This window comes from Anopheles ziemanni, chromosome 2 (genome assembly GCF_943734765.1).
Source record: "Anopheles ziemanni chromosome 2, idAnoZiCoDA_A2_x.2, whole genome shotgun sequence".
Lineage (NCBI taxonomy): Eukaryota > Metazoa > Arthropoda > Insecta > Diptera > Culicidae > Anopheles > Anopheles ziemanni.
In genome coordinates, this window is record NC_080705.1 from 38,438,012 (window position 1) to 38,451,037 (window position 13,026).

Below are 13,026 nucleotides of genomic sequence, written 5' to 3' on the forward strand. Positions count from 1 at the left end.
TTTCAAACAAATAATTTTGATTCAGTCACATACAAATTGTGGTAAATGTTCCTTGTTCTTGGAACTTAAAATCTCATCTAGAGTAAGATGGATATGGGTGAAGTAAATAAAAATTAAAAGATATCGCTAATTTGAGAGAGTGAAAAGAAAAACAAAAAAATTGAATGAAAAGCAATTTTCAGGATTATTTGTTAAAATAGCCCACAAATAATAATTTTACTATGTTGAAATTATTTTAGCAATTTTTTTTATCGAATGTTCTGTAGTTTGAAAGCTTCACAAGATCAAATATCCGTTAGAAATCAATTCCTATTGTAAAGTCAACTTTTTTTTATTTACAATTCAATTACAATTCTTCGTAAAACATTTTTACAAAACTACACTTGCGTGACATGCACTTTTATCATATGCTTTCTTTACTCAGCTTTGCTTTCATGCGTTCTATTTGGGCCTCATTGCCATATTTCTCCGCAGCCTCCCGCACTCCGGCATGCGTGATCGCATTTTTTCTTGAGAATTCGTCCAGCTGATCTCGTTTGAAGGTAAACGATTTGCTGATAATTGTAGTAGAAAAGAGGGAATACCCGCGATAAAAGTATAATAACGTTTGGTATTAAGTTTATCATTTACCTGATAGCTACGGCCTGCAGCACAATACCGATGAGCATAAAGATTCCACAAAATAGCACAATTGTCCAATTGCTCACCTTCTTAACGCCTTTAATTCCGTAGTAGGGTTGATCTGCGTTGCTATAACGCTCTTTATTCTCAGCCCATGGTCTGCACATGAAACGTGTGTTAAAAGGGTCGTACTTATGTAGATCCTTACAAGGTGACGTATACTCTACCTGTGGAAAATCTGCTGCCCATTAAAATCAGGATGCTTGCTCACCGATAATTCATAATCATACGCCGCTCTAGATTCGGGTTTGATGAGGACTTTGTATGCTTCAAGCAGCTCAATGAACGATTTATCATTTTGCTTTGGTTTGTTGCTAACATTCGCATCAGGGTGCAGCTGAAATGAAATCGTTTCATTGTCTAAAACAAGTCACGGCATCAGTTCACGGCGTAGTTTACCTCTTTCGAAAGTTGAATGAAAGCGGCTCGTACATCTCTCGTGGAGCAATCGGGTTGCAGTTTTAGAACATTGTAGTGAGTTCGATGAGCGAATCTATAAGCAAATAAATGACGCTGATTAGAGTTATCGACAATTTAAATATTCCAGATACATTCCAGGAGGCTTAATAAACACTCACCGCACTTGTGCTTGGATAGCTCTGTAAACTCTACTCTGTTGTGAAATCTTTAGCATCGCGCACAGATCGTTTCGAATACAAGTTATCAGTCTATTTACACTTTGATCAGCTGTGACGCTTTAAGCAGGGTTATAGTAGGGCGTTAAATTCTTCATAAGATAGTGCAGAATATTTGATTGAACACAAGTTGAAGAATGAAGATTTACGCACCACTTAAAATGAATTTTTTTTATTTTTTTCTATCATCCATGATTGATAATAATCACTGTAATTTAATGTAATTGTAAGTGTTTCAAATTATTGCTTATCCAAACCGCTTTTGCCAAGTTCGCGTGACAAATAGTGGTGGGAAAACGAAATCCCTGGAGGGATTCGAATCTCTTGAATCAGATCCGGATCTCCAAATCTTAATTTGGCATACCGCGTAGGCTTATCCAAGTTGCCGAATATTTCTATCATTTGGTGAATTAATTGAATGGTTCAAGTATAAAAAACAATCTTCTTCTTATAAAATGTTATCAACACGATACTTCACAGTAGCCTTCTCTTGCCTTCTTTGCAAATATGAACAAAAATGCTGATTTACTCGATTTCATCGAATCGTGACCAATTCGACTCGCATCGTATCTGCACTGAGTCACATTGAGTTCGAATCCGACAAATAGGTTCAAGTCCGACAGAATCCGTCAAGGGAGTACGTCTTTGAATCTTCTGAATCTCGAATTTGCCAACACTAGACTGTGTGACAAACACCGGTGTGGAAATATGAAAACAACAAGATCAGTCGGGTTCTAGAGTTTAATAATTTTAGGCTAGTTATTGTAGTTCACGTGTATAATCTTCTATTTAAGTATTTATGCCCCGGTTTGTCAATAGCGTAGGCAATCGTTTGGTGTGACCAATTTCATGTGGTAGCTCATCCTAATCCTACCACACCACCTGACCTAGTTGTTATTTTTATCAAATCCGATTGGATAGGTTTGATTGAGAAATTCCATTTACGTTAAACCTGTAGAAACCCATTCTAGTGCAGTGTTAAAGCCTTAACAAAACCTTGGAATGAATAACTACATCAAATTTATGGAAGTGTTGGGAAATGTGAAGGTAAGGAGAGTGGACATCAATTACTAGACGATTTAGACATGGAAACGCATGGCTTGATGTGTGGAAAGCCAAGCAGCTGTTTAATATGAGATGTATTGAACTTATTCTTTTATTTTAGCATTTAAAACGCACTGGATGGGTAATAAGAAAAGTTAAGGAATGCGAAACGGTGTCAGGCCACATGTACCGGATGGCAATGATGTCATTTTTTCTCGAAGACTGTCACGGACTTGACCGCACACGTGTGATGGAAATGTGTAAGAAACTTCTTAAAAGAAATCGTCATGTCCGCATATTGATCTTCTCTATTTTGGCTGTTCAATTAGCGCTGGTGCATGATTTAGCTGAAGGTGTTGTCGGCGATATCACACCATACTGCGGTGTTTCGCGTGAAGAAAAACTTCTTAAAGAATTTTCTGCCATGACAGAAATAGCCAATTTGCTTGGTCCAAATAGGGACAGGTTGATGGCACTATTCAATGTGAGTATATTAGGCCGGTGGCAATAAGTATTCGGTACTGTAAATGAAATTGATTAATCTTTTATAGGAGTATGAAGAAGGCAAAACGCCAGAGGCAAAGTTTGTGAAGGATCTTGATCGTTTGGATATGGTAATGCAGGCATTTGAGTATGAAAAACGTGACAACTGTCCCAAGCAACTGCAAGAGTTTTTTGATTCAACGGAAAATAAATTTTCCCATCCGCTTGTGGTCGATATCGTTAATGCAATTAAGGAGCAGCGCGAAAAGATACCTGCAGTTTCAACACACAATCCGTGTGACAATTCTACGAAGCACAATCCATAATGCGAACAAAACTTAGTTAATTTAAACAATCTTTGTACTCCTGTTAGTGAATTGTTTAGGTTACGGGTGCTGGTGTTATGTCTTTGCATTGCTTGGCTTGACCCTACTCAATATTCAGGCTAGTTCTTACTTTTCCAATAATAAATTTTCTCTTTTGAACCATTGAATATTGTCTTGCTTGTCTTAAGATTTTGAATAAAGCACTTGCCGTTGGGTTGGGGTAATTTGGATTCCTATATGCAGATAAATGACGAAAATTAAAATTAGCACACTTTCCTCCTATACCGAGAAAACGATATATGAAAAAGTTAACTTTACACAGTAAGCTGACAATTCAAACTTTCGATTTTTACAGAATATTTAAGATTGATATGGTCAAGCTGTATTGAAAGTAGTTTTACTTCTTACTAGTAACCTTGCCCCGCAACCACTGCTGCTTAGTGGTGGGTACTGAAGAGCCAGGAACGGATCTAGTGTTTAATCACCGATCCAACAATGGAGTGGATTGTTTCAAATGCTCCGGTTCTGGAGAAAAGGCCAAATCTTCAAATTTTATTCATCGACCAGAAAAACTTATTGAAATTATTTCAGTTGTTTTAGAGTAGCAAGTCTTTATGCTTCGAGCAGCAAAGGAGCAAAATTAGTTATCTCAGAGCTTTAAGTCAAACATAATTGATGTTTCTTTTCTCGAAATTTTAGTTAGTTTTCAATACAAAAGTGATGTTTTCATAAGAAAGAACAGTTTTCGATCTAAACGATCATTGAATAAAGCCACTTGAGTGAATGGTCTGAGAAGCAATTCAGTGAGGAGCTGCCTGTATGGATCGGACTTGAACCAATCAGTTCCAGCTCCAACCACGCATCCCTAATCGTGTTGCCGCAGTACGTTGGACGGCGTTTTTCCGTTTCAGATGTATCAGAACGAAAAAGAATAGTGAAACCTGCTGCTGAACATGCAAACATCTCAAAGTGCAGCATCGCGATAAAAGTTCATAAAATACAGTATCTTTGCCATCGTTGCGGAGCCGGCGTGACCGAGTGGTGTGTGTGGAATTGATCGACACCAGACCAAGCAAAGTGTGTTATTTGTCAAATAAGAAAGTGGCGAGCAGCGTGAAGCGTCAGCACACGAAGATATTACGGTTTCTCGCTTCCTTCCCGCAAAAGGTCCGGTTTGTGAACCGTGGTAAAGATTTGCGGGTCAACGTGGTCCGTTCCAAGCATTTCTGCTGAAAAGGTAAATGGTCCTTTCGAGATGCGCTTCTCAAAAACCTATCACGTATGGTGCTGCGGTGAAGATAACCACACAAACAGCGGGAAGAGAAGGAAGAAGCGCAGTAAAACTATTGTCTACCCCGAAAGCATCTCCGGTTTCATGAATGAAATGTACTGGAGTTGTGTTTAGAATCGCTGGCAGTGCACATTTTTGCAACTCAATTAACCCACACGGGAGTAGAGCGCAGCTTTTTGTCGTCTCGAGCATTTTGGCGAATTGTCATAAGTCCGTCAAATGGCAGGTCAGATGACAGCTCGGAAGTTCGCATTGCTTTGGTTACAGTAGTATTGTGTGGTGTGGCGAATCCTATCCTTCGTACAAAAGTGCAAAAGAAAAGGTTTTTCACATTTTCTTCCTTTTACCACGAAACCTAGCAAAGTATTGGTGGTGCGCTAATCAATTCGGTCTAGAGTGATGCACTTTTGTCAAGCGACGACAATCGGGAAAACTATCAGGTGCATCGCAACCAAGCAGGCCCCCATCATCTCGTAGGTGTCAAGCACAAACTTGGTCGTCACGTCCGCGGTCGGCGGACAACAAGCGTACGTTTCGGAAGCTTTGGAACCGTGCCGATTGCAGCCCACCACCACCGCTTGTTTTTATCTTTCCGAACTCCTCGGCGGTTACGTTCCGTAGCTGATCGTCGCCGTCCGGAGTTGTTCCTACCGCCACTCGTAGTGGTCGGCCACATTTTGCACCGATTTGGACCGAAGGAGGCGCTGGTCCGTCAACAACAAAAACAAAAAGAAAGAAGACGAGTTATCTGTTTCGTCGCCGTCAACTAGTGTCGCCATAAAAGAAAAACCGAGCACAGGCCAACATCGGATATCCGGGCCATCGAAAACTCCTCCCGTGTGGATGTTCTTACGTATTTTCTGTCGCGTAAATATTACACCCTTCGGCGCCACCTTCCAGCGTGCCCACACGGAAGGCCTGCCCGAGGGGGAGGGAAAACAAACGCTTAATCATTTTCCACCCGAACAAATAGAATAAAAAAAACAGATCCTTGCTTTTGTCTGTAGCTCCGCGAGTGTGTCATCTGTAAAATAGTGCCATTGCGTGTTTTCATCATTCACTTTTACGTTTCCTTTGGCTTGTGTACCTTGTGCTGTATGCGCACTACTATACTGCACCGCTCTTCTTCTCACCCTGCAGCTGCATGGTGGTCACGGTGACCTTAAAGAGCAAAAATGCAGCACACCATCCCATCACCCCATGGCCGGTCATGGTTTCGCAGAGTACCAACGATGTTTACAGTCCCTCCAAAGGGAGCACCACGTTCGTTCTGCGTTGGCGTATCATCTGACAATACGACGAACTGCTTTCGCAGGATGCAGCAAATGTACCGTGTCATCCGCTGGGACACGGATTTACTACACATCATAACCTAGAAGTGACAAATTGTTTATTAGTCGATGGTAGCCGTTTCGTCTGAACCGTGGTGCTCCGATGAAAAATATCTACTCCTTTTGACTCTAGAAAGGTTTAGATCGTGATGTTACTAACTAACGTTCCCACCCACTTGCATTGGACTTCCCCAAACAGCATTAATGTTTCAAATAATGTATTAAACGCTAGCCACATAAATGTTCTAATTTTCACTTCAATGTTGCCTTCATGTGCCAATAGTGTAGTAAAATCTGCTCGTACTATGCCGCCGAAACCTCCGTTATGGATTTAGAAGCTAATCTAATTTATTTCATAACAACGTGCACCACCGAGGTGTTGATGTTTTACCACTCTATGACCTAGCATCCGTGGATTATTATCAGCAAAATATAGAAAAAAAAAAACAAACGTGATAACGAAAAGTGCTGTTGCCACCACCGCTAGAACCATACCATGCGCACCGGATCAATCCGATCGATACCACTATCGAAACTGATCGTTCGTTTGGTTTTTACTTTCAGTGCTGCAACGATCCAGAAATGAGTTCAATGAATAAATCCGCTGGCCCCACGGAGAACGGCGGGTTACATAATGATCGAGTAGCAATCCTGGACGCAGGATCACAGTATGGAAAGGTATGTTTTAGACGGTCGTTTTTTTTTTTCATCGACCCTCACACTCTAGCATTGATCCCATCACCAAACGCCCGTTTTGCTTGTCCCCTTTTCCCACTCGCAGGTAATCGATCGGAAGGTGCGCGAACTGAGTGTAAAATCAGATATTTTACCTCTGGAAACATCTGCCTTAAGACTAAAAGAACTCGGCTACCGAGCAGTTGTTATCTCCGGTGGACCCAACTCCGTCTATGCCGAGGATGCGCCAAAGTATGATCCAGATATTTTTAAAATAGGCTTACCGATACTAGGTGCGTACGAAATGCCCGGGTGATTTGAAAAAATTATCTAACTAAATTTTTACATGGTTTTCATCATAAAATATTTTTAGGTATATGCTATGGAATGCAAATTATCAACAAGGAATTCGACGGCACCGTACAGAAAAAGGATGTCCGCGAGGATGGAGAGCATACGATTGAGGTGGAAGATAGTTGCCTATTGTTCAAGTGAGTGATCGCTGGACTTGCGTCTGGATATGGTGGTGATCGCCGTGGGAGGAATAAGAAAAGGGTTATTTTATGAGTTTGCGGTGATCCTTGATACAATCCTCCTAGAGCAACTGTTAATCGCTGTAAATCAGGAACAACTTTCAAGCCTGTAAACTTATTGCAGAAAGCTACACCTGGTTTAACAATTTCTTTTTACCTCTCTCGTGTCGAAGCGGTGAAGCGTTAGGCCATTGCAATATTACAATTAAATAGTTATGCAATGTTTAATATCGTATTTCTTCCTTTAGTCGTTTGCAACGATCGCAAAAGGTTCTGCTCACACACGGCGACAGTATCGATAAAGTGGGCAGCAAGTTGAAGGTAGCAGCATACTCGTCAAATCGCATCGTAGCCGCGGTCTACAACGAACAGATGCGCATCTATGGTGTACAGTTTCACCCGGAGGTAAAGTGTCTGCTTAATATCAACCCTGGAAAACATGCAAGCAATTGTTAATATTTTTTTATTATTTCTGCCACATCCGCCAGGTTGATTTAACTGTAAACGGTAAACAGATGCTCTCTAACTTCCTGCTGGACATTGCCGGACTGCAACCGAACTTCACGATGCGTAACCGCGAGGAAGAGTGCATCAACTACATTAAGGAACACGTAGGAAATGGCAAAGTGTTGGTAAGGGGATTAGGCTGTGTACGAACTGAATGTGTGATGTGCACTTTATTGTAACACTGGCTTCATTCTCATATGTTTTCTCACTAATAGTTGCTCGTGAGCGGAGGTGTTGACTCAACTGTGTGCGCAGCTTTGCTAAGACATGCCTTAAAACCGGAACAAGTAATTGCTGTCCATATCGATAATGGTAAGTAATGGTTGGATGTAGGGCTTGCGGTTGTCTCGATTTTACCCATCTCATCCCATTTATTTTTTTATTGCAGGTTTTATGCGTATGAACGAAAGTGCCCACGTCGAAAAGTCGTTGCGCGAGCAAGGGGTCGATCTGTTCGTCAAGAATGCGATCCACAAGTTCATGAAGGGCACGACCACGATCAAGGTGCCCGGCTCCCTGTACAATCAGGACACGCAGATGCTCTGCCAAACGATCAGCCCGGAGGATAAGCGCAAAATCATCGGCGACGTGTTCGTCAAGGTATCGAACGATGTGCTGCGCGAGATGAAGCTGAACGCCGACGAGGTCTACCTCGCCCAGGGTACCCTTCGGCCCGATCTGATCGAATCCGCCTCGACGCTGGTTAGCGCGAAAGCGGACACGATCAAGACACACCATAACGATACGGAGCTGATCCGAAAGCTGCGAGAGGCGGGCCGCGTTATCGAGCCGCTGCGGGACTTCCACAAGGACGAGGTGCGACAGTTGGGCTACAGCCTGGGACTGCCGGCACATCTGGTCGAGCGGCATCCCTTCCCCGGTCCGGGCCTAGCCATTCGGATCCTGTGCGCCGAGGAGGCATTCATGAAAGACTATTCGGAAACGCAAGTATGTCTCATAAGTTCGACTGCAGTTGCAACGGCATTTAATATTTGCATCGATTGCATACACAAGATGCTTCGAATAGAATTAGACTTTGAATTAGATTTGGTTGCTTTTGAATTTATTATTTTAGGTAGCTAAAATTGATGGTGATTCTAATGCATCATTAATTTTGTATTGGCTTTGACTTCGCTGTTTTAAGCACGCCCAATGAATTGGTTTTGAATCTAAAAATCAATTTTTATAATTATAGATTTACTATTTTATCTATTTATCCATCCAGAATGATTTTCTAACTTTTTGGCAATGAGAGTAAAACATGATGTTAGCTTTGACATACTATTTGCGATAGCTTTTAATATGATCATAGCTTCAAAACAGTTATCACTTTTGAAGTTTTTACTGTTGAATCAAGTAATGTCCAATATCGGAAAAAAGAGAGGTTGCAGCATATTATAAATTGAATCAGAAATCGTGGGAATAGTTTTAACAGTTACTTATAGTTTTGTTTAGTAGTGCCGGTTATCAAAATTCGTCCATGAGCACCGTGGCTCATCACCTCGACGGCGTGGAGAATTTCTTTTATTTTCCCTTCTGTGTTCGAGATGCGATTTGATTGTTTTTCCTTGTCTCCTCCAGGTAATCGTTAAAGTAATAGTGGACTATAAAAACAAGCTAGAGAAAAATCACGCATTACTAAACCGCGTCTCCGGTACGACCACCAAGGAAGATCAGCAGCAGCTCTGCCGTATTTCTAGTGAAATCAAATTGAACGCTACCCTACTGCCAATACGAAGCGTCGGCGTACAGGGTGAGTGCTGATCGTAACCTCACCTCAATATACACACACGCTCATGACTTATCAAATTTTGTTTCATTGCAGGCGACAAGCGCTCGTACAGCTACGCCGTCGGTCTGTCCAGCAAAGATGAACCGAACTGGCAGGATATGCTGTTCCTAGCGAAGCTTATACCGCGCATCCTTCACAATGTAAATAGAGTGTGTTACATCTTCGGCGATGTGGTGCAGTATCCAGTGCAGGACATTACCCACACGTTGCTAACCGAGGCTGTCGTGTGGCAGCTGCGCCAAGCAGATAACATCGTTAATAAGGTGAAAAAGAAGGAAAATCCTCAGGATTTGTCTTGTTTTACATTGCGAACTTGATGCAAACATTATTCTCCTCTGGCATTGGTTTTAGATTTTGATGGATCACGAATGTATGCGCAAAATTTCCCAAATGCCCGTCATTCTAATACCCGTACACTTCGATCGGGACCCCGCGCAGAAGACCCCGTCCTGCATGCGATCCGTCGTGTTGCGACCGTTTGTTACAAACGATTTCATGACCGGCGTACCCGCAATCCCCGGAACCGACCGGTTACCGACAAGCGTAAGTAACCCGGCTACCGAAAGGCGCAAAAATATGGCAACACCGGCTAGGCGAAATGGATGTGTAACGTGCAACAATTAAATGTTCTAGGTGCTACAAAAAATGGTAGACGAGCTGTCCCAGATGCCGGGAATCTCTCGAGTGCTACTTGACCTGACGTCCAAACCGCCAGGTACCACGGAATGGGAATGATTTCCTTTACGACGAACAGCTTCTCCTCTTTTTGCACTAATGGCGCCACCAACCCCGCTAAAGAAAGCTAGATGAAAAGGAATACCATCATCATTGTCGTCGTCGTCGTCGTCGTCGTCGTCATCACCGTCATCCACATGATTTGCCACCGTTTATCGTTGCTAAACCATCGCGCCAAGCGCTATACATGTAACAATCATTATCCCCCTGTCCTCTCCCCCGCCGCCCGCCCACGGATCTGTACGCGGTATGCCCGATCGAGGGTTGTTCGTTGCCTGTACTACTTCGGCTTGCATTTCATAGGAAACATCCCGGGTGTGTCCCAAGACGCGACGCTACACACCCGTAGGGGCTGTCAAACTTTGTCAGATTTTGTACTGTTTTGCTGCCATTCATTTGTTACTTCGTTGCCCCTTTCCCGCTCCCGTTGGACACAAAGCAGCAAAAGTAAGACTACAGTTTGTGGAACGGCTCTATGGCGCGCTCCGGTCGTTATTCATTCGCGAGGCGAATATATGTATTGCGGTTGTTGGGTTGTTGTTGCGGTTTATATTCCAATCATAGCGATAGCTATTTTTTACCTTTTTTCTTTTTTGTATACTTTTTTTTCAGTTTCAAAATGTGTTACGTTGTTTTTTTTTTTTTTTTGTTTAATTTACAATGTAACAAACTACACATCCGATTATGAGATTAAGTTGGGCAAAATGGATGGCTTGCCACTTGTCATTTTGAAATGGTATTCTTCGACTGAATAAAGTGGTTTAACACACAACCCAACACTAACGGTCACTTCGGGCTTCCACCAGGGGTCAGCAAGAGCTATGTGACTTTCTTATGTCTGGCTCGATCTGAACGACATATGACAAACCTATTCATCAACTATACGAGATTGATAAGTGATTCATTTTTGGCTGCTTTATTATTTAGCTTACAATAGACACCTGACATCTTTGTACACCATCGCTTGAAATTTAAAGCATTTTCCGGTTGAAATTTTGTAAATGGTAGAATTTGATAAGTACTTACGAAAGTTTCTTGTTTTATTGCTTTCATTTTACGAGAGTGCTGCCGTTTTAATATTTGGGATCAGAAAGACCAGAAATGGAAATCGGACCTTAAGCAACGCTGTTAAACAAATAGTATTAATCTTCCAGTTAGAAGCATGTAGGCGTGTACTTTCTCGGTATATTTGATATGATACCTTTTCACCACCATTACAGAATCAGATTTTTCTGTACCAAATTTCACCTATGATGATTTTAATCAATCGCTTGTCAAAACCAGCTTAATTTTTCTTTTACTTCAGAAAGTGGAATTAGTAGAACAATTACAAACCAGATTTAAGTTATCGTTCACCTTTTCACTCACAAAAGAAGGTTATAAACAAAATGGTCAAAACTGACCCCTGGTTGTTAGTCCGATAGTGTTAATCGTGGAAAGCGGCAACATACATGCAAAACAGAAAACTCAACACAAGAAAGCTAGCAACTACCGGGAATGCCGCGAATCAGCACACCGATATAAGATCTACTAAAAATTAAAAAAAAACCCATCTTGAGTAAAGCAAACATTTACGAATAAAACATACACACACCCACACACTTGTAAGGCTGTAGTAACCCAAACGCAGTGGCCGCGAGCATATGATTGAGGAATAAAATAGAAGGATCGAGCAGATACATAGCAAAGGGCTAACAAAATAAATCAGAAAAGCAGTGTTTTGCAATCCGTTTATGCGTGCAGGCGAAACAAGAAACGACAGCAGCGAAAATTAAAGGAAACTAACAGGGGTCGGACGGTGGTAGCACTGCGACAACACCAGCATATTTAAATGTACCCGTCATCACGTCTTGCAAAAACGACGCTCCCCAGGAATCGAGAGCCACAGTTTCATAAAGAATAAATGAAAGTCTGTAGTAGATATTTTTATTTATATGTAATGGCAAGATGAAAACATGAAAAATAAAACATTCAGAATCAACATCGTTGCATCGGAGGGTCTTTAATACGAGTTATTATTTTATAATTAACGTTTGTCTCCACTACTACTTCGGAGGGAGAGGGTTAGGGGTTGAATTGACAAATACAACCTTAAACCCTAAAGTCAACAATCAACGAACACAATGAGTATACGTCTAGATTAATTAAGGGATGTTTGAGTTTAAAAATTGGTAACTTCAGTTCTTTTCATCATCTTAGTAATAGAATTTAAGATCTGAAACTAAAAAATATTATAACAATGTTCAACACATATCTAAACTATTTTTAAATGCTTTTGTACAATATTGACATTGATGATGTTTGTCATTTTTTTTTTAAATTCTTATTACTATGGTTTGATTAGTCATAGAAGTCTGCCAACTGAACCTTGTTGATCGATTTATGACCATAGCGATCTATATAGAGCACCAGCACTGGGTTTTCCACCATGACAACGCACCTGCCCACAAAGCGCTGTCCGTAGGCAGTTTTTGACCAAAAACGGCATGACACCGAATGTTCACTTACCCTCAAGGAGGAATAACCGGAGGAATTGATCTTCAATTCCACTCGGCCATCTCACTTTTTCGCCGATTCGGAAAAAATAGTTACATTGAATCAATTCTCAAGGACGATCCGATGCACTCACAGGGACAAAACGTTGCATACTGATTATGGATAGGCTAAGCTTAAAAAATCAAATGTTTAACGCGATCCCCTATTCCACCTCACTCCCACAGAAAGTCCATCATACTAAATTTGACTAATTGATCCTTCGGTCCGGTCCTTAAAAAACATGGCGATGATGAACTTCAAGAATCTTCTTTCTTCAATTTTTCTTCTTGTTTTCTTTAGTAAAATCTACACCTTACAGAATTCCTTTTACTTTGGCGTATTACAATCGCATTTAGCCGGGAGCGGTGCCGTAGCACTAATCTGGTGGTGCTATCTCGGGGGCCAATAATGTTAAACACAATTTTCGGATAGCAAAAAAACAAAAGAAACAAATAGAG

General features: G+C 41.4%; 3 protein-coding genes across 3 annotated transcripts; 2 read left to right on the plus strand and 1 right to left on the minus strand.

The window, feature by feature from the left end:
• Positions 1 to 315: 315 nt before the first annotated feature.
• Positions 316 to 1,347, minus strand: LOC131281492 (dnaJ-like protein 60). Its single transcript, XM_058310827.1, has 5 exons — positions 1,260 to 1,347; positions 1,081 to 1,174; positions 849 to 1,018; positions 631 to 780; positions 316 to 554 (listed from the first exon to the last, which is right to left on the minus strand). The coding sequence occupies exons 1-5, from the start codon at positions 1,313 to 1,315 to the stop codon at positions 404 to 406; spliced, it is 621 nt and encodes a 206-aa protein (XP_058166810.1). The 5' UTR covers positions 1,316 to 1,347; the 3' UTR covers positions 316 to 403.
• A 666-nt stretch (positions 1,348 to 2,013) lies between these two features.
• LOC131281246 (5'-deoxynucleotidase HDDC2) lies at positions 2,014 to 3,330 on the plus strand. The gene is made up of 4 exons (XM_058310519.1): positions 2,014 to 2,363; positions 2,482 to 2,620; positions 2,690 to 2,844; positions 2,912 to 3,330. The coding sequence occupies exons 1-4, from the start codon at positions 2,319 to 2,321 to the stop codon at positions 3,167 to 3,169; spliced, it is 597 nt and encodes a 198-aa protein (XP_058166502.1). The 5' UTR covers positions 2,014 to 2,318; the 3' UTR covers positions 3,170 to 3,330.
• Positions 3,331 to 5,303: 1,973 nt separating this feature from the next.
• On the plus strand, positions 5,304 to 10,603 carry LOC131283004 (GMP synthase [glutamine-hydrolyzing]). Its single transcript, XM_058312562.1, has 12 exons — positions 5,304 to 5,327; positions 6,356 to 6,469; positions 6,573 to 6,759; positions 6,840 to 6,957; positions 7,248 to 7,404; positions 7,488 to 7,631; positions 7,722 to 7,818; positions 7,895 to 8,454; positions 9,088 to 9,259; positions 9,332 to 9,561; positions 9,650 to 9,841; positions 9,932 to 10,603. Exons 1-12 carry the CDS (start codon positions 5,304 to 5,306, stop codon positions 10,031 to 10,033), a joined length of 2,097 nt encoding a protein of 698 aa, XP_058168545.1. The 3' UTR covers positions 10,034 to 10,603.
• The last annotated feature ends 2,423 nt before the right edge of the window (positions 10,604 to 13,026 follow it).

Bases quoted from the DNA above. Each gene is read 5' to 3' on its own strand.
- LOC131281492 (XM_058310827.1), bottom strand. From the start codon at position 1,315: ATGCTAAAGATTTCACAACAGAGTAGAGTTTACAGAGCTATCCAAGCA. The intron at 1,175-1,259 runs GTGAGTGTTTAT...ATTTGCTTATAG, and splicing joins GCTATCCAAGCACAAGTGCG to ATTCGCTCATCGAACTCACT. The intron at 1,019-1,080 runs GTAAACTACGCC...ATTTCATTTCAG, and splicing joins TCATTCAACTTTCGAAAGAG to CTGCACCCTGATGCGAATGT.
- LOC131281246 (XM_058310519.1), top strand. From the start codon at position 2,319: ATGAATAACTACATCAAATTTATGGAAGTGTTGGGAAATGTGAAG. The intron at 2,364-2,481 runs GTAAGGAGAGTG...CTTTTATTTTAG, and splicing joins AAGTGTTGGGAAATGTGAAG to CATTTAAAACGCACTGGATG. The intron at 2,845-2,911 runs GTGAGTATATTA...AATCTTTTATAG, and splicing joins GGTTGATGGCACTATTCAAT to GAGTATGAAGAAGGCAAAAC.
- LOC131283004 (XM_058312562.1), top strand. From the start codon at position 5,304: ATGTTCTTACGTATTTTCTGTCGC. The intron at 6,958-7,247 runs GTGAGTGATCGC...TTCTTCCTTTAG, and splicing joins GATAGTTGCCTATTGTTCAA to TCGTTTGCAACGATCGCAAA. The intron at 7,819-7,894 runs GTAAGTAATGGT...TTTTTATTGCAG, and splicing joins TGCTGTCCATATCGATAATG to GTTTTATGCGTATGAACGAA.